At 40.6% G+C, this 20,798-nt stretch overlaps 1 protein-coding gene across 2 annotated transcripts in view; it reads left to right on the forward strand.

Moving 5' to 3' along the window:
- The window catches only part of ATG4A (autophagy related 4A cysteine peptidase), a 75,385-nt gene that overhangs the window by 29,672 nt on the left and 24,915 nt on the right, over window positions 1-20,798 (forward strand). Inside the window, exons 1-6 of one of the 2 annotated variants that reach the window (XM_079764917.1) lie at window positions 3,959-4,019; window positions 8,280-8,390; window positions 11,260-11,331; window positions 13,714-13,812; window positions 17,049-17,150; window positions 17,345-17,417. In XM_079764917.1, coding sequence (XP_079621043.1) covers window positions 3,989-4,019; window positions 8,280-8,390; window positions 11,260-11,331; window positions 13,714-13,812; window positions 17,049-17,150; window positions 17,345-17,417 — 488 coding nt within the window. In that variant the 5' untranslated portion in view covers window positions 3,959-3,988. Of the gene's footprint in view, window positions 1-3,958; window positions 4,020-8,279; window positions 8,391-11,259; window positions 11,332-13,713; window positions 13,813-17,048; window positions 17,151-17,344; window positions 17,418-20,798 lie in introns of those variants that run through there. The other variant, XM_079764918.1, reaches the window with a different exon arrangement.

Genomic DNA, 20,798 nt, shown 5'->3' on the forward strand with positions numbered 1-20,798 from the left:
AAGATCGCAGGAGCCGACCCCCAGTGGTTTCCTGCGATCTGTGCAGGTTCCCCGCTGGTGCCCGAGGCTTTCCCAGCCTTGGGCTCGGCCGCACCCAGCGTCCCTGCTAGGGAACGCAGGAGCCGACCCCCAGTGGTTTCCTGCGATCTGTGCAGGCTCCCCGCTGGTGCCCAAGGCCGGGAAAGCCTCGGGCAGCTTTCCCGGCCTTGGGCTCGGCCGCACCCAGTGTCCCTGCTACGGATCGTAGGAGCCGACCCCCTGGTCGTTGCCTGCGATCCGTGCAGGCTCCCTGCTGGTGCCCAAGGCCAGGAAAGCCTCGGGTGGCTTTCCCGGCCTTGGGCTCGGCCGCACCCAGCGTCCCTGCTACGGATCGTAGGAGCCGACCCCCTGGTCGTTGCCTGCGATCCGTGCAGGCTCCCTGCTGGTGCCCAAGGCCGGGAAAGCCTCCGCCCGAGGCTTTCCCGGCCTTGGGCTCCGCCACACCCCAACGTCCCTGCAACGGTTTCCTGGTGGGCGTGGTTGGTGGGCGTGGCTTGGTTGGTGGGCGTGGCTTGGGCGTAGCGAAGGTGCGGTCAATTTGCATATTTGTCTATTATAAGGTAAGATTTTTAATGTCCATGAACTCAGACAATAGGGTGGTGAAGGCCTGGGGTGGAGCCAGGAACTGGGTGGTGGGGATCAAAGGGGAAAAAGACACTTGTAATACTTTCAACAATAAGTGTTTTTTAAAAGGCAATAAGCTTTTCAAAAGCACCATTTTAAGGGAAAATTAAAAACGTCCAATTTTGCATTATATTTGATTCTTACCACCATAGTCAGTAGCATGAATTGACTGAAATCTCTAAGAAATGTTGTATTTTATGGTGTCAAGTTGAAAACCAAGGGCCTTATCACTTAATAATTGTCGCTTGACAAAAGGACTGGTTATTCCTTTACTGACTTGCCCGGCAATTTGTCAAGTGCATGCAGCCTCCTGTGCTCCACCACCACTAGTACTAGACAGTTAAATAGAATCTCATAAAGTCTAGTTAAAAGCTAACCCTTTGGTTAAGATTCTCAGGTAAGTCAGAAAATGATAATGTTCTCTTAGGACAGTGATGGCGAACCTATGACACGTGTGTCGGCACTGACACGCGTAGCCATTTCTGATGACACGCGGCCGCTGAGGCGGCCGCATACTGAGAATGAAACATTTGCTGCTCCTGAGGATGAAACATTTGCGAAATAATGTTTTTTCCTCAAAGTGACACACTACCCGAGTTATGCTCAGTTTTTTGGCGAAGTTTGACACACCATGCTCAAAAGGTTGCCCATCACTGTCTTAGGATATCAGAGTATATACTGGCCTACAGAGAAATCATTTGTGTATTTTGCATTATATGACAACTTGGCATCATTAAGCTGTGACTTGCTAAATACATTCAACAAAATGTGCAGTTTTGAACATGATAATCCCCCTTGCAAAGCTAGGAATTGTTGTCCCATCTCTCTTTTTTAAGTTCTTGGTTTTCAGAAAAGCACGGCACTGGTAGGAAGAGAAATGAAGATGGACAGGGCCTGTGCACAGGCGAGCAGAGGCTGAGAAGACCAGGACACTAAGTGGTCCCAGAAGGAAGGGGGTGAAGCCACATTTTAGGCTGAACTTTGTTCTTCTGGATTCCTCTTGCCTTTCTAGCCTCTGCTAATCAACCTACCATCTACCATGCCCCTCTTCACAATCCCTGTGCTGGTTGACTTCTTCACTTTATTTAAAAAATATTTTTTTATTGATTTCAGAGAGGAAGGGAGAGGGAGAGAGAGATGGAAACTTCAATGATGAGAGAGAATCATTGATCGGCTGCCTCCTGCCCACCCCCTACTGGGGATCGAGCCCACAACCCGGGCATGTGCCCTTGACCAGAATCAAACCTGGGACCCTTCAGTCCACAGGCTGACGCTCTATCCACTGAGCCAAACCAGCTAGGGCTCTTCACTTTTTTTTTAAACCTCTACTTCCTTTGTTGACCAAGTCCAGGAGTGTAACATGTTCTGGCTAGACCTAGCTTATTATCTCCCTACCCCACACTATGTTTTTCTGCTACCATCTCATCACCCACACTTGAAAACTTCAAGTCATTTTTGACTCTCATTCTCCTCGGCCCCACCCCATACTCAGTTGCTTGCCAAATCTTTTTGGTGTTTCCTCAACCAGGAATTTCCTCCCTTCCCCTTTCCCACCTATGTCTTATTTTCATTAAGGCTCAGCTCTGATGCCACCTTTTCTAGGTTGTAGAAGGCCCATTCATCCCCAGTTGGAATGAATCATTTGTTGCCTTCTATATCACTTAAAAATATTACTTATGTTACCGAATGCAAGGGGATTGTCTCTTGGTGATCATAACCTAATGAATCTAGACCAAGACAGAATATGAACAAGGGAAGTTTATTTGCAGCAAGTAAGAGAGCACTGGGGATGATTCCCAAAGCAGTGTCTCCAAATACACAAGGGTAATTGCTTTTATTGGGACTAGTTATGCATATTCATTAAAAAGAGACAGGTCATTATATGCAGAGGCTAGGTCATTCTAGCATAGGTGCAGTAAGGGAGCATGCTTTATCTTTTATCACATTTATAGAAAATGGTAGGTAAGCTCTGCTTGGGGAGGGTAATTTAGTACTATGATTAAGCAGGATCAGTATTCCTTTCAGGCATCCTTATCTGGTTTCAATAGGAAAAGGGTGTTATTGTTTTGTGGTCAGTCAGGGAACATCCTTTTCCTGCAAGACAGTTCAGCAAAGATTGTTAGTTTCACAATTGACCAACCCTTTTAACCCCATTCTGATTACACTTATTTGTTTATTAGAGAAGAATGAAGAAGAATACCAACTATAGTGACCTCCTTGTTGCCCTGAGAGGGGCTGAAGATCAAGAGGAAAATTCTTTGACTACCATTTTGGCCAGAGCCATCCCAAAGGAAGCAGCACAGTTCTCGCAGGCTTTAAGGGGCGGTATTAATTTGACAAGATGGCTGGGTAGTGACTCATTGAGACAGGGTTGGTGATAGAGAAATGCTTTTTATTTTTTTCAGCCAGTTCTAAAAAAAGACCCAAGGCTTATATGCATAAATGTTGTACATTCATCCAATGCCACCCTTCCTCACCCCAACCAGGGGAATGCCAGAGAGGCTGCCTCTTTCTCACACTCCTCTCAAGCTACTTCTTTTCTGATTTTCTTTCTCTTTCTAAGCTATACTGGCCATTCATTTTAACCTGATTTCTCCTGCCTGTGAAGGGTAGAGAGTAGGGTGGGAAGGTACACAGTGTGATTTTATGCCACCTCAGTCCACCACCTCCTGGGGATGGTCTGACCTGGGTGATCATTTTTAGCTTGGTATTTCTTGGACATGGTCCAGGGACTAAGGCCAGTGACAGAAAGGCTAAGATAGCACTGGCTCTCTGGCAGATTCAGCAGTGATGAGTTTACACTGGTGAACAAAATGGCTTTCTCATTTCTAACTTCTTCAGGTTTGAAAAACTGCCAAGTGTATACCTTTAATAATTAAAACATCTTGAGGAGAAAGGCTACTTAAATCCCTGAAAAATTGGATTTCTGTAATATGTTTCAAGAAAGGCAGTATCCCTGGGTAGATGTGTTTCTAAAGTTATAACTTCAAACAAATTATAGCTTCAACTTGTAAAAATTATGCAAAATGTAACTTCAACCTTCAACTAAGTGTTCTGAGCAGATGAACCTGTTTTCATGACCAGATATGACTCATTTATTTTTGGGAACATTTATTTTTATGAAAACAGTATGCTCCTGCCCTAGAAAACAAAGCCAAAAGAAAACAATTTGTTCTTTCAACTGAGTTAAACATATCCGACAATGCCATTTTTACAGGAAACCATTCACACGAGGCTTTTAGGGACTGCTGTGGGAGAGACCCTGCAGCTACTTGTAGCTGCACAGAAGGACCCCTACCTTCTCTGAGCTCCTCTTCCATAGGGTATGAGGAGACTCCAAGAGTTGAGAAGAGAAGGTATGTGCTGGGTGTCTTAGCATTGAAGTTGATGTATTGTTCTCATAGAAATAACCATAAACTATAAAATATACTATCAATTTGATTTTTCTGGTTATAATTTAAAATAGTTTTTTGGGGGCTGGCTGGGAAACCTATTTACTGTCTGCAATATTATTTCCCTCAGAAAATTTATTTAAAGAGAATTTAAAAAAAAAATCTTTATTGTCTAAATTATTACATACTAGAGGCCCGGTGCATGAAATTTGTCCCTCAAGCCAGCCTGCACCCTCTCCAATCTGGGACCCCTCGGGGGATGTCCGACTGCTGGTTCCCAACTGCTCACCTGCCTGCCTGCCTGATTGCTCCCTAACCACTCCCCTGCCAGCCTGATCGACGCCTAACTGCTCCACTGCTGGCCTGATCACCCCCAACTGCCCTCCCCTGCCAGCCTGGTCACCCATAACTGCCCTCCCCTGTTGGCCTGATCGCCCACAACTACCCTCCCCTGCCAGCCATCTTGTGGCAGCCATCTTTGACCACATGGGGGCAGCCATCTTGTGCAAGGGTGTGAGGGTCAATTTGCATATTACCCCTTTATTATATAGGATAGTATTACATACGTCTTCTTTTCCCCCCATTGACCTTGCCCTGGCCACCCCACCCCTCAGCACATGCCCTCATCCCCCTAGTGCAGTGATGGACAACCTTTTGAGCTTGGTGTGTCAAACTTCGCCAAAAAACTGAGCATAACTCGGGTAGTGTGTCACTTTGAGGAAAAAACATTATTTCGCAAATGTTTCATCCTTGGCATGCGGCCGCCTCAGTGGCTGCGTGTCATTAGAAATGGCTACGCGTGTCATAGGTTCGCCATCACTGCCCTAGTGTCTGCATCCATTGGTTATGCTTATATGCATGCATACAAGTCCTTTGGTTGATCTCTTACCCCACCCCCCCCACCCCCCGAGGTTTGATGGTCTGGTCGATGCTTCTCTGTCTATGGATCTATTTTTATTCATCAGTTTATATTGTTCATTATATTACACAAATAAGTGAGATCATATGATATTTATCTTTCTCTGACTGGCTTATTTCACTTAGCATAATGCTCTCCATGTCCACCCATGCTATTGTGAATGGTAAGAGTTCTTTCTTTTTTATAGCAGCATAGTATTCCATTGTGTAGATGTACCACTATTTTTTTAATTCACTCATCTGCTGATGGGCACTTAGGCTGTTTCCAAATCTTAGCTATGGTGAATTGTGCTGCTATGAACATAGGGGCACATTTGTCCTTTCTGATTAGTGTTCCTGATTTCTTGGGATATATTCCTAGAAGTAGGATTACTGGGTCAAATGGGAATTTCATTTTTAATTTTTTGAGGAAACTCCATACTGTTCTCCACAGTGGCTGCACCAGTCTGCATTCCCACCAGAAGTGCACGAGGGTTCCTTTTTCTCCACAACCTCAACAGCACTTGTTTGTTGATGATAGCCATTCTGACAGGTGTGAGAAGGTACCTCATTGTCATTTTGATTTGCATCTCTCAGATAATTAGTGACTTTGATCATTTTTTCATATGTTTCTTGGCCTTCTGTAGGTCCACATTCAAAAAGTGTCTAAGTCCTTTGCCCATTTTTTGATTAGATTATTTATCTTCCTTTTGTTAAGATGTTTGAGTTCCCTATAAATTTTGGAGATTAGGCACTTGTCGAATATAACATTGGCAAATATGTTCTCCCATGCATTGGGATTTTTGTTCTTTTGTTGATGGTTTCTTTTCCTGTGCAGAAGCTTTTTATTTTGATGTAGTCCCATTTGTTTATTTTCTCCTTAGTTTCCATTTCTGTAAGGGCTGTATTGATAAAGATATTGCTATGACATATGTCTGCTATTTTGGTGCCTATGGATTCTTCTAAGATTTTTATGGTTTCCAATCTTACTATTAAGTCCTTATCCATTTTGAGTTTATTTTTGTGTATGGTATAAGTTGGTGGTCTAGTTTAATTTTTTTTGCATGTATGTGTCCAATTTTCCCAACACCATTTATTGAAAAGACTGTCTTGACTCCATTGTATGCTCTTACCTCCTTTGTCAAATATTAATTGAGCATAATGGCTTGGGTTGATTTCTGGGTTTTCTGTTTTGTTCCACTGGTCTGTATGTCTGTTCTTGTGCCAGTACCAGGCAGTTTTGAGAACAGTGGCTTTGTAATGTAGCTTGATATCTAGTATTGTGATCCCTCCAATTTTGTTCTTCTTTCTCAAGATTGCTGGGGCTCTTTGGGGTCTTTTTTTATTCCATATGAATTTTTGGAGAGTTTGTTCTAGGTCTGTGAAATATACCATTGATATTTTAATGGGGATTGTTTTAAACCTATAGATTGCTTTGGGTAGTATGGACATTTTGATGATGTTGATTCTACCAATCCATGAACATGGTATGTTCTTCCATCTGTTTATGTCTTCCTCTATCTCTTTTTTCAATATCCCATAGTTCTCCGATTGCAGGTCTTTTACCTCTTTAGTTAAGTTTATTTCTAGGTATCTTAATTTTTTTAGTGCAATGGTAAAAGGGATTTTTTTTGTTTCTCTTTCTGTGAGTTCATTATCTATATACATAAAAGCCCAGTGACCAGAATGGTGGAACGACTGGAATGACTGGTGGCTATGACTCTCACTGTGGCAGCCAACCAGCCTGATCCAGACCCTGATTGGCCACCCCCCGGCCGGCCTGGCCCCCGAACGGCCCCCAACACTCCGATCGGGGGTGGTGCTGGCCAGCCAACTGCCCACAGCCCTTCCCCCCAGCCGGCCCTGCCCCCGATTGGGGTTTTGGGGGCTGATCAGGGGCAAGGCCAGCTGGCCAACCGCCAGTGGCCCCTCCCCCCTGCCAGCTTGGCCCGATGGGCCCCCATCGGGGCAGGCTGGCCGGATCCTACCCATGCATGAATTCATGCACCGGGCCTCTAGTTGGTGTATAAAAAGGCCATAGGTTTCTGAGTGTTAATTTTGTATCCTACTACATTGCTGAATTCACTTATTAAATCTAGTAGTTTTTTGATGGAGTCTTTAGGGTTTTCTATGTACAATATCATGTCATCTGCGAATAATGACAGTTTTACTTCTTCTTTTCCAATTTGGCTGCCTTTTATTTCTTCTTCTTGTCTGATCGCTATGGCTAGCACTTTCAGTACTATGTCAAATAGGAATGATGAGAGTGGGCATCTCTGTCTTGTTCCTGTTCGTAGGGGAAATGGTTTTAGTTTTTACCCATTGAGTATGATGTTGGCTGTAGGTTTGTCATATAAGGCGTTTATTATGTTGAGGTATGATCCCTCTCTTCCCACCTTGCTGAGAATATTTTAAAGAGAACTTTTGTGATAAAAACACTTCATAGGTCAGTCTTGACTCTTTTGGCAGACACCAGTGGTACAAAAGTGAATTTTAACCCCTCCTACATTACATGGTCATAAACTCTGAGACTGTGGCCTATGTCTTACAAGGTTTAATTATATTTTATTCTGTTACTTTATTTTGATAGATAACCATAGTCATTTGTGAATCCCAAGATCAAGTTATACATAGTAGGGCAAAAGTAGGTTTACAGTTTTTCATATGTAAAATAATACAGAAGTTAATAAATAATAATACAAGAATAAACTGTTTTGTACACTCACAACTGTAAAACTATTTTTGCCCCACCCTGTATTTATCATCAGCTGCAAGATCCTACTTTGCAGAAGTCATATGTGAATAAAATAACAAATAAAAGTACCATTAAAACATTCAGTCTTCCAGCTAAAATATTACATTTTCACAGTTGTATAAACTTTGAGGCTTGTCATAGCCCCTTCCAAGTCATTGGCCACTAGAAACCTTACAATATTCCCTGTGACTTGGGTAAGAGTTATGTATTAAGGTATTATTGTATTATCTTGATAAACTCATCTTAGGAGAAGCTAGATAAGTGGCTATTTACTAAGAAGGCCCCATTAAAGAAAAGGTTTTGAGTTAACTGTAGCCAAATAATTATTAAGATGGGGCGCTAAATAGGGCCTTGATAAAGGGAAGGTCAAAAAAGGTGGTCAAGAGGAAATCCCTTTACTAAAGGTTTTTGTGGTCTGTGATTGTCTCTGTTCCTCAAAGAAAAGGATTTGCTTCTATTACTTTGGAGCTCAGCTCATGACCTTTCACCTTTAGGACAAAGGTAATAATCAGTAGACTACAGAAGCAAGCCCCTTCTGTTAAATTTTGCCTGTTTCTTCCCTTTAATTTCAGTTTTATCCAAGTATGAAAACCAAATTACTATTTTTGCTGACTACCTAGAAGAATTTCCAGATACAAATGACCTGGTATGGATCTTGGGGAAACAGCATCTCCTTAAAACAGGTAAGGTTTGGTTGCATTTGTCTGTGAGAACCCAAATGAAGTGGGTGCTGAGGTCAAGGCGTTATATGGTTTTCCTCCTTGGGTTGGCAGAACATGACCTTGATAACTGTTAATCCTACTCTCTAGCTGATTTACCTGGCAGCCAAAGAAGTTTAAGCTTCAGGCCCTTCCCTTGCAGAGGCCTCTTTCAAGACCTTAAGAGGCCCTTGCAGCATGTTCATATGGTCGTGTTTGTACAATTTGAAAAGGTCATATATTCGTATTCTTTCCCCTAAAGGAGAACCCCTGAATTCTATAAGACTCAGGTTTCAAAAAGCATGGACCCACTCCTGGTATCAGTAACCAGTATCTAGTCTTTGATGACTGGGCTACATACTTTTCATTCCTCACATGTCCTTTTCTGTCTAGATTAAAGCACTGGAGACTTCTAAACAGCCCACGGCTGTCAGAAACGATATCAGACACCGAGAAGTACTGTAGTTTGATATATTTTGCTGATTGAAGCCCTGTTTTACTTTATTCTGATTGTGTATAGAACATACAGCTAGATAGATGGTAAGGAAGCTTGAATTTGTCTTTTTGTCATTGTTAAACCTCAGCCAAGGATATTTTTTCCATTGCTTTTTAGAGAGAGAGAGAGAGAGGAGAGAGAGAGAGAGAGAGAGAGAGAGAGAGAGAGAGAGAGAGAGAGAGAGAGAAGGAGAGAGAGGGAGAGGGAGAGGGAGAGAGAGAAACATTGATGTAAGGGAGACACATTGATTGGACACATTAATTGGTTGCCTCCTGCACAGGAACCGACTGTGGCCAGGGATTGAACCTACAACCCGGGTATGTGCCCTTGACCTGGAATCACACCTGAAACCCTCCAGTGCACAGGCCAATCCTCTAACTACTGAAATACACTGGCTAGAGCTGAATTTGTCTTTCTTACCCTTACATTCTCATAGATTGGGAAAGACCTTTAAACCTAAAACTGCTAATGGCCCTATACCCAGATAAAGCCTGAGCTTGGAGAGAGGCAGCTCTGATTTTGTATCTGTCTGAGGAGAGGCCCCAGCATGGCGGGAAGAACAGGAAGCTCATCAAAAAGCAGGAAAGGAAGTTAGGCATTTTGTAGCTCCTCCTGAGTCTGGCTTCATAATTTTGTGGAGAAGACTGAACAGTGGAGAATGGCCAGGGTTATCCATTAGGAGTATTTTTCTATTCAGACTCTTCTCCTACCTTAGATAAGTCATTTTCTCTTTCTGGAGCTTAACTCCCTTCACTAACACATAAAATGAAGGGACTGGAGCTCATCTCTTCTAGTTCTGCATTCCATGACAACAGAAATCACTAGGTTGTCTAGGTTGTCAAACATACCCATATTCAAATGTTAAGTTGCAAAATGACTTTCAAAGTGAAATTGTTAAAATGTCCGTACAACTTCCCCAGACTTCGTAGCATATAGGGAAGGTGGGAGGTGTAGAAAATATCAGAGGAAGGAGTGACTGATCTTTACATTTTAAGAGGAGGCATATATAATAGCAGCTAACATTTATGCAGGCTTACTACATACTGTAGCATCTAAGCACTTTCATGTATTAGTATCTTGTGGAATGCTCACAACTCTATGAAGTAGGTGCTCTCCCCATTTTATGGATGATGAAAATGAATCTCAATGATAGGGCTACACACTTGGTAAGTAGAATAGTCAGGGTTCAAACCCAGGCAGAGTTTGACTCCAGGAAATCTTACTCTTAACCATTATATAGCTGCTTCCCAAAATGTGCCAGACACTGTGGACATGAAGGGGAAGGAAAATCCAGACAGTAATTTTCTGATTAGTTAAAAGGAAAGGCAAGGGAGACAATAGAAACTATAGACTGATACTGAATTTCCTTTTTTTTTCTTTTAAAATGCAATGGCTATAAGTACTATACAGAATACAAACATGGATATGTTGTTGAAAAAGGGGAGATAGAAGACTAAGAAAGATAGAACCACATCTAAATATTGATGGGAACATGGAAGCCATATTTGTGGCCATCGAAATAAATTTGTCATAAAATACAAGAAAGCATGCTTTCAAAATAGACAAAAACATTTATGATGTTATACATCCATTTAGATTACAAATACCAGTTGCACTAGGTCAGTTGTCGACAAACTCATTAGTCAACAGAGCCAAATATCAACAGTACAACGATTGAAATTTCTTTTGAGAGTCAAATGTTTTAAACTTAAACTTCTAACGCCACTTCTTCAAAATAGACTCGCCCAGGGCGTGGTATTTTGTGGAAGAGCCACACTCAAAGGGCCAAAGAGCTGCATGTGGCTCGTGAGCCGCAGTTTGCCGACCACGGCACTAGGTGGTATTGACACATTGCTTACATAATTAATTTGCTTAACGGGGCACTTTCATTTTAGTTAAACATGTCCACATGTGTACACCCCACTACACACACACCCATACCCAGTTTTAGATAACAGAAAGTGAGTACTGATGACAGATTCAGTCAAATGTTATCAATTAGGCAGGGCTGATTGCCTTGTTAGTTGGTTATCTAGGATTCTTGCTTTCCCTATTCTTTGTCTTATGGCCATGACCCCAGTGTTGGTACCTGCCAAGACCATGGAGTTCAGTGGAAAAGAGACAGAAGCCACCCAGCATCATTGTACTAGCCAGTGGCTCTTGTCAAAACATAGGCAGGGGGAAATGTTGAAATTATTTGTTTAAAATGAGATTGGGTTTCTTATGATTTTCCCTAGCCTCATAATAATGGAATTATCTGGTTATTTGAAAATGAGTTTGCTGCTGGATCAGAAATCAAAAGCAGATATCTTTAGATGGGATATGGTGATTTAATTTGAATTTCACATTTAATTACAGAAAAATCTAAGCTGTTGTCTGATATAAGTGCTCGTCTATGGTTTACATACAGAAGGAAATTTTCACCAATTGGTAGGTATATGATTTGTTATACTGTGCTTTCTTCCTTGTACATAGCTTGCCTGAAGTTTTCAGTGAGTTCACAGAAATCTCCAAATTAGCAGCTCACTATGATTAAGAATTTGATTTAGGGGAGTATTTAAGTCTTACACTTTATGCAAAAGTTTCATTGCCAAGGAACCTCATCATGTATGGCTCCATAGTGTTAATGTGTAATGCCAGGATACTTTTGAGCCCACCTCCAAGTGTTCAGGCTCTGGATGGTATAATTTATTTTACTTCTGAGAGTAAGGAAAAAGTCAGAGTTTTAATTTGGGCAATATTTATTAAATTACAATCTACTGCTTTGTGTAGCTACTTGATTTATTAAAGACAATTGTACCTGAAGAAAAGAAAGTAATTCTTTTGATTGTTTCCCCCTATGAAATGAGAACACCTTGCCACTGGGAGATGAATTAAGATAGATTTCCTTGGCCCTAATTCTAGGTTTAGAGTACCAGCTGCTGTCTAGAAAGAAAGAAAAAAAAAAAGACAGTTCAGTAAGCTAAGTGAACAGGCTCCCTCTAGAGAAAATTTCTAAAATGTTTGTAAGTAGGGTGACATATTCCTGGTATCATGGCCCTGTGGGAAAAGATTACCAAAAACCCAAATGGTGGGAGCTATTCTCCTAACAGGAAACCTGTCTGACCAATTTTGATGTAGGACTGGACCTATTAATTGGCTTCAGGTCAATTTTTCTGATAAAGTGCCATAGATGAAGTCCACACAGACATTTTTTAAAATCTCTGCAGGAAGTACCTGAGCAGTAAAACAAACAAAATAGCTATTTTTAGTACCCAGTGATTCTAAACTGTTAACTTTGTCTGGTGAAGAGGTCTTCGTAAGGCTTGAAGACATTTGCAATTCAACTCTGACAATGCTTTGGCATTCAATGCTCTCTTCTTTATGTAAGCTTCACTGAATCTTTTCCATACTAATCTGGCTGGTAATCCCAATATGAGCAAGAGCCAAGGGCTCCTCTTCCAGCTCCCAAATTGGCTCAACCCTTCTCTTGTTACTGTAGCAACTCTCCTTCAATCCCCACAACAAAAGGAAAGGGGCAGCCACCTTGGCTCACTTGTCTTATAAGGTTGATGGCCCCCTTTAAAGTTACTTTTGTGAGATCATGCTTATAGTATACTTGTTCCCTTCCATATTGGGATATGAAAGCAGAATTTCTCCTCTGCCATCCAAGTTATCTGATTTCATTGATACCATGATAAAGGATAGTGAGCTCACCCTGGCCACTTTTGTGGGATTTTTGTTACATCAAGTGTTCTTAAAATGGAACTCTTTGTATTATTTCATTTATTAACTGGTTTTGTGCCTTTTAAATATATAGTACATTTTAAATTTATTAATAGTATTCTTTTAATATATATTATATATATAATATATTTATTGTCAAAACATAGGTGGGGAAATGTTGAAATTATTTGGTTAAAATGAGATTGGGTTTCTTATGAATTTCAGAGAGAGGAAGGAAGAGGGAAAGAGAGATAGAAGCTGCCTCTTGCATGCTCTACACTGGGGGGTTGAGCCTGCAATCTGGGCATGTGCCTTGATCAGAAATTGAACCATTACCTCCTGGTCATAGGTAGATGCTCAACCACTGAACAGCACTGGCTGGGCTATTAATAATATTCTTAATTGTGACCTTACTCATAACACCAAATATTTCCATTGTCCTGAGTGGGTTGTAGAGCACTTTCCCAGATACTCTCTCATTTAATTCTTATAATACCCACTGATAATAGCCAGGGTACATGCTATTATCCTCAGTCTATAGATGAGATTTAGATTTAGAGACTGGTATGATGCCCAATTTAAGACTCTTTCCTCTATTTTACATTGTCCTTCTTGCTGTTCAGATCTTTATAATGTACATTTAGAACAGTCAAAAGTCTTCCAGATATCTTTGACCATTTTTATGATTGCCTTTGGTAGCATTTATTTCTTAAGTAAGGAAAGATGGGTTTCCCTGAAAGGTGAGCTGTGCAAAGCCAGGTTTGGTCAAACAGATGATTATATGGCATAGACGAAGTGTTGGTAGTCATACATTGTACTCGTCTACCAAAATTGCATGCATACCCAGAAGTCTCCAAGCAGAAAACATAAGGGGCAGGTTCTGTTCATTTGTTTATTTTGTTTTTGGCCATAGAACCCATTTTAGTTAACTTAGCATTAACTTTGCAAGTTCTACTCTATAACAAACCCTGTTTGATATCTGGCTATACCTCTTATCTCTTTTCAGAGTGTGTGTGTGTCTGTTTTGTATGATTCCCAGATATGCTGATTGTTTTGGGAAAGGGTAATTTCAGGAACTCATATTTATTGCCATCCATTTGCCAACAGGGGGAACGGGCCCTTCATCAGATGCTGGCTGGGGATGTATGCTACGCTGTGGACAGATGATGCTGGCTCAAGCCCTTATCTGCAGACACTTGGGAAGGGGTGAGTTAAATTTGTTCTCTAAACTGCCTTAGAGACCTCTTCAGTAGCGCTTACTGCTGGTGGTTTCATATTTGTGGTGAACTTGAGGAATACTCTCTAACAGAGCTACAGGTCCTAAAAGTGCTCCATGTAAGCTCAAGTGGTATGGTTGACAAGTTGACAAAGTCTCCCATGAGAAGGAAACAGGAGACATTTCCTTGTGAATCACCAAGCCAGAGGGACAGGTGTGAACATTGAACGTTGAGGCAGGTGTGTCATTTAGTTTCCATCTTCGTCATTGTTTGACTGAGTCCTTAAATGGGTCACATAACAAAGGGAGCAGGAGGAAGGGCGTGGTGGTAGGTCTGTTTCTTGACCTCATTTAAAGTATCTGCCTGGCAAAGGATGTAAATGACATAAAGGAAATGCCTAATGAGAGAGCAGGTGCTATTTTGGTTTTGGTTCACTGAAGATATCCATTTAATGATTAAGGGATCTTTAAATTACCTTCCTCAATAAACTACTTTATTAAAATCATTTCAGTAATCATTGTTGGAACTCTTGAGTCTTGCTTTCTTTTTTAAAAATATGTCTTTATTGATTTCAGAGGGGAAGGGAGAGAGAGATAGAAACATCAAGGATGAGAGACAATCATTGATCGGCTACCTCCTACACGCCCCACACTGGGGATCGAGCCCACAACCTAGGCAAGTGCCCTGACCAAGAATCAAACCATGACCTCCTGGTTCATAGGTCGATGCTCAACCACCGAGCCACACTGGCTGCGCAATTCTTGCTTTCTTAAGATGTGTGCTTCCCTGTGGGCATCTGTAGGGTTACCCTGACTGGATGCCAGTTTTGGCAATTGAGTGAAAGACCAGTTCAACTTGAGGATGAAGGAGTGAAAGGACACCTTAAATGAGATTTGCTGCTGAAATAATTGAGATTCAGAGAATGGAAACATTATTTCTTTTCCCTACTGTGGAACCTCACACACCCTACTGCCATTATCACAAATGATTGTGGAAGGGTCTGGGGAGATTTGAGGGCCTGATTCCTTCTTTTTGGGGTTTAGGATATCTTGTGCCTGCTTTCTGTTTATCAGATGAAGAAACTGAGGCTCAGGAAGTAAGGTGACTTGCCCAGGGTCAAAAAGCTAGAAAACATAGATTTGCGAATATAATGCAGGACTTCTGACTCCTTGTTCAGAGATGTCTCTATGGTACACTTACTTCTTGAAGAAGATTCATTCTTACTATTTAACTTTTTCTCATTTATAATATGTTTTTACTGATTTCAGAGAGAGGAAGGGAGAGGGAGAGATAGAAACATCAATGATGAGAGAGAATCATTGATCAGCTGCCTCCTGCACGCCCCACTCTGGGATTGAGCCCACAACCCAGGCATATGCCCCGACCAGGAATCGAACTGTGACTTCCTGGTTCATAGGTCGATGCTCAACCACTGAGCAATACCGGCTGGGTGACTTTTTTTCATTTATAAATGAGAAGATGTTTCTTCGGGGGTGGGGTGGGGTGGGGATAAGAGATCAACCAAAGAGCTTGTATGCGTATAAGCATAACCAATGGACACAGACAATGCAGGGGGTGAAGGCCAGGACTGAGGGGCAGGGGCAGGCTGAGAGAGGACAATGCGGGGGGAGGGGACATATGTAATACTTTCAAGAATAAAGAATTTTTTTTAAAGATGTTTCTTCATGCCAAAACCGGTTTGGCTCAGTGGATAGAGCATCGGCCTGCGGACTCAAGGGTCCCAGGTTCGATTCCGGTCAAGGGCATGTACCTTGGTTGCGGGCACATCCCCAGTGGGGGGTGTGCAAGAGGCAGCTGATCGATGTTTCTCTCTCATCGATGTTTCTAACTCTCTATCCCTCTCTCTTCCTCTCTGTAAAAAATCAATAATATATATATATATATATATATATATATATATATATATATATATTTTTTTTTTTTTTTAAAAAAAGATGTTTCTTCTGCAAGTAAATTTTGTGAAAAGCAAACTGGGGAAAAAAATCCCAGTAAGCAGTCTCAATTGTTTTAATGTAAAAGCAAATAGCAGGAAGGATTTGGGAATAGATCTTGTAGCAAAGATGAATTAGAAGATGTAATTTTGTGAAGAAGAATTTTGTTGTGTTTCCTATTTAGTTATTGAGGTGGATTCAATTATCAACATCATCAGAAACTATTTAGTGGTACTTAGCAGCCAGCTAATCAAGATTTCCCCAGACTTGGACAATTTGTTAGCTGATGAAAAACAGTTGGATACAGATAACCCTCTGAAGTCTGTGCTGAATATGAAGTTTAAAACTTTGGTTTCAGAAATCCTCAAAGCAAAGAGAATGGAAGACTCTGGAGATAATGGCCTTTGGCTTCAAGTAAATTTAAGTTGTGAATTCAAACTCTTTCTAAAACCTCAGGAGATAAATTTATGTCTTGGAAGCAAACCAAGCCTCAGAATTCTGTCCCATTAGACAGAGTTCCTAGAGCAGTGGGATGGGAGCAGTGCACCTTGTCCATAGCAATGATTATGGCAAGTTTTTACAGTTGTCCTCAGTAGCATTGGGGGGTTGTGCCTAAGTCATGGATGGGATCCCTACAGATGTGATTATTTTGGTTTTGGTCATAAGGAAACCTTGAACACTGATAGCAAAGGCATTTGTTTTTGCAAAGCTCAGTGTGGACTTTTTAAATGTTGTATAAAATTGGCAGCATGCAATTTTTTAAAGCTTCCTTAGCTCTGAATTTTGTATATTCCCCTGTGAACTGTTGTGTGTCAGAATAGCACTTCCCCCATGAAACTCTTTTGGTAATGCTGTCAAATGATAAGGAAAAAGCCATTGCTGTCTGTGTGGTGATGAGACACTGGCATCTGGGTGATATACAGATATGTTGCTGGGTTTTGTGTGACCTGTTCACTGAGTAGCTGACCAGAAAGGCCTTTATGAGACTGTTTTCATATAATATTTACCCACCTCTAGCCCTGGGGCTAAGTCAATTCCTTGGTCAACTTCTTGTTTTGCTTTTACTTTACACCTATCGAGTCTTTAAAAGTAATCAGTTTCCAGATGCCTTTGTCATCAAAATTGAAGATATTTAGGAATGTTCTAAGTCGGTCATTCCTGCCATTAAGATATAACTTCTTTGTTGTCCTTCTAACCTCATGGTTATAATAAGAGTTCAGAGAAGTAATAAGAAATTATAACAATAACTTAACTCTTTTTTTTTTCCTAAAAGACTGGAACTGGGAGAAACAAAAAGAACAACCCAAAGAATATCAGCGGATCCTACAGTGCTTCTTAGATAGAAAAGACTGTTGCTACTCTATCCATCAAATGGGTAAGGTCACATCAGTGGTTTAAAGACAATGCCTGTACCTGCTCTTCTTGTCCCCTGCCTTGTATGTGGACAAGAAGAGCAGGTACAGTTGTCCACTAAGTTGTCCACCTGTTTATTTATGCAGAAAGTTGGGATTTTGTGGCATGCTGGGAGACCTTTTGCTAACATGTTAATTTTTTTCCACATAAAAACAGCACAAATGGGTGTAGGAGAAGGAAAGTCAATTGGCGAATGGTTTGGACCAAATACAGTTGCACAGGTGTTAAAGTAAGTAAGAGTCTAGCATTCACTTTATTATACTACTAGTATCTCTTATGCCTTCCTCCTCCACCAACTCAATGTGCCATCAACCTAACTATTCTTGCCATTCCACTAAGTAAGCCATCCCACTAAACCAGCAAACATCTATACCATTTTTCTCAGACAGTTTTTTGAAATGTGTAACTGGGCATAGCTGTCTTGGTATATCAGAGGTATAGTCATTGGTACCAGTATATGTAGAGGTACCTCAGGATACATTTGGTATCCCCCACACTCCACAGATTGGTGCTCATGTGCCATCAGCATGAGGGTCTCATGTACACTTGAGAATAATGTATATTTTGTAGCTTTGGGGTAAAATGGCCTTCTGATCTAGTGAGTTGTTTATGATTGCTGTTTTTTTGCTGATTTTTTTGTCTAGAGGATTTATCCAGTGATGTCAATGAGGTATTGAAATCCCCTACCATGTTTGTATTACTGCCGATCTCTCCCTTGATATCTTCCAGAAGTGTTTTTTGTTTTGTTTTGTTTTTTGTTTTTTGTATTTGGGTGCTCCTGCATTGGGTGCATATGTGTTTACCAGAGATATATCCTCTTGTTGTAGTCGATCCCTTTAGTATTATGATGTGGCTTTCCTTATCTTTTGTTATGTCCTTCACTTTGAGGTCTAGTGTGTTAGATATAAGTATTGCTAACCCAGTTTTTTCTTTTTCATTTTCATTTGCCTGAATAATATTTTCCGTGTCTTCTCTTTCAGTCTGTGTGAGTCCCTTGTTCTGAGGTGGGTCTCTTGTAGACAGTATATATTTCGGTCAAGTTTTCTTATCCATTCAGCCACTCTATGTCTTTTTATTGAAACATTTAATCCATTTATGTTTAAGGTTATTATTGATAGGTACTTGTTTGTAGCCATTTTTATTCGTTTTTTAATTTTTTCTTTATTGATTAAGGTATTACATATGTGTCCTTATACTCCCATTGTCCCCCACCCTCCACTCATGCCCTCACTCCCCTGGTGTCTGTGTCCATTGGTTAGGCTTATGTGCATGCATTCAAGTCCTTTGGTTGATCTCTCCCCCTTACTCACACCCTCCCCTACCTTCCCTCTGAGGTTTGATGGTCCGATCCATGCTTCTCTGTCTCTGGATCTGATTATGTTAATCAGTTTATGTTGTTCATTACTTTCCATAAATGAATGAGATCATGTGATATTTATCGTTCTCTGACTGGCTTATTTCGCTTAGTACAATGCTCTCCAGTTCCATCCATGCTATTGCAGTTGGTAAGAATTCCTTCCTTTTTACCGCAGCGTAGTATTCCGTTGTGTAGATGTACCACAGTTTTAATCCACTCATCTGCTGATGGACACTTAGGCTGTTTCCAAATCTTATCTATGGTAAATTGTGCTGCTATGAACATAGGGGTGCATATATCCTTTCTGTTTCTTGGGATATATTCCTAGAAGTTGGATGACTGGGTCAAATGGGAGTTCCATTTTTAGTTTTTTGAGGAAACTCCATACTGTTTTCCACAGTGGCTGCACCAGTCTGCATTCCCACCAGCAGTGCACGAGGGTTCCTTTTTGTCCACATCCTCACCAGCACTAGTCGTTTGTTGATGATAGACATTCTGACAGGTGTGAGATGGTACCGCATTGTCATTTTTATTTGCACCTCTCGGATGATTAGTGACTTTGAGCAGGTTTTCATATCTCTTAGCCTTCCTTCTATCTTCTTTTGAAAAGTATCTATTTAGGTCCATTGCCCATTTTTTGATTGGGTTGTTTGTCTTCCTTTTGTTAAGTTGTACGAGTTCCCTGTAAATGTTGGAGATTAAAGCCTTTATCGGTGATAACATTGGCAAATATGTTCTCCCATGCAGTGGGTTTTCTTGTTGTTTTGTTGATGGTTTCTTTTTCTGTACAAAAGCTTTTTATTTTGATGTAGTCCCATTTGTTTATTTTCTCTTTCGTTTCCATTACCCTAGGAGCTGTATTGGTGAAGAAATTGCTTCGGCATATGTCTGAGATTTTGCTGCCTTTGGATTCCTCTAATATTTTTATGGTTTCCCATCTTATGTTTAAGTCCTTGATCCATTTTGAGTTTATTTTTGTGTATGGTGTAAGTTGGTGGTCTAGTTTCATTTTTTTTTTTTTTGCATGTACCTGCCCAATTTTCCCAACAATATTTATTGAAGAGACTGTCTTGACTCCATTGTATGTTCTTGCCTCCTTTGTCAAATAGTAATTGAACTTAGTGGATTGGGTTGATTTCTGGGTTCTCTATTCTATTCCATTGATCTATATGTCTGTTCTTGTGCCAATACCAGGCAGTTTTGAGAACAGTAGCTTTGTAATACAGCTTGATATCTGGTATTGAGATCCCTCCTACTTTGTTCTTCTTTCTCAGCATTGCTGCACCTATTCGGTGTATTTTTTTTTTTATTCCAGATAAATTTTTGGAGTGTTCGTTCTAGGTCTGTGAAGCACGCCATTGGTATTTTAATGAGGAGAGCATTGAATCTATAGATTGCTTTAGGGTAGTATGGGCATTTTAATGATGTTTATTCTACCAATCCATGAACACGGTATGTTCTTCCATCTGTTTATGTCTTCCTCTATCTCTTTTTTCAGTGTCGTGTAGTTTTCTGGGTACAGGCTTTTACCTCCTTAGTTAAGTTTATTCCTAGTTTTCTTAATTTTTTTGGTGCAATGGTAAATGGGATTGTTGTTTTAGTCTCTCTGTAAGTTCACTATTGGTGTATAGAAATGCTATAGATTTCTTGGCGTTAATTTTGTATCCTGCTACATTGCTGAATTCAATTATTAAGTCTAATAATTTTTTGATGGAGTCTTTAGGGTTTTCTATGTACAGTATCATCTCATCTGCGAATAATGACAGTTTTATATCTTCTTTTCTAATTTGGATGCCTTTTATTTCTTCTTCTTGTCTAATTACAATGGCTAGCACTTCTAGAACTATGTTGAACAAGAGTGGTGAAAGTGGGCATCCCTGTCTCATTCCTTTTCTTAGGTGAAATGGTTTTAGTTTTTTCCCATTGAGTATGATGTTGGCTGTAGGTTTGTCGTATAAGGCTTTTATTATGTTGAGGTATGATCCCTCTATTCCCATTTTGCTGAGGGTTTTTATCAAGAAAGGGTGTTGGATTTTGTCAAATGCTTTTTCTGCATCAATTGATATGGCTTTGTGACTTTTATCTCTCAATTTGTTTATGTGAAGTATCACGTTTATTTATTTGCTGAGACTGTACCGTCCTTGCATCCCTGGAATAAATCCTACTTGGTCATGCTGTATGAACTTTCTGATGTACTGCTGGATCCAATTTGCTAGAATTTTGTTGAGGATTTTGGCATCTATGTTCATGAGG

This window comes from Cnephaeus nilssonii (assembly GCF_951640355.1).
Source record: "Cnephaeus nilssonii genome assembly, chromosome: X".
In the NCBI taxonomy this organism is placed as follows: domain Eukaryota; kingdom Metazoa; phylum Chordata; class Mammalia; order Chiroptera; family Vespertilionidae; genus Cnephaeus; species Cnephaeus nilssonii.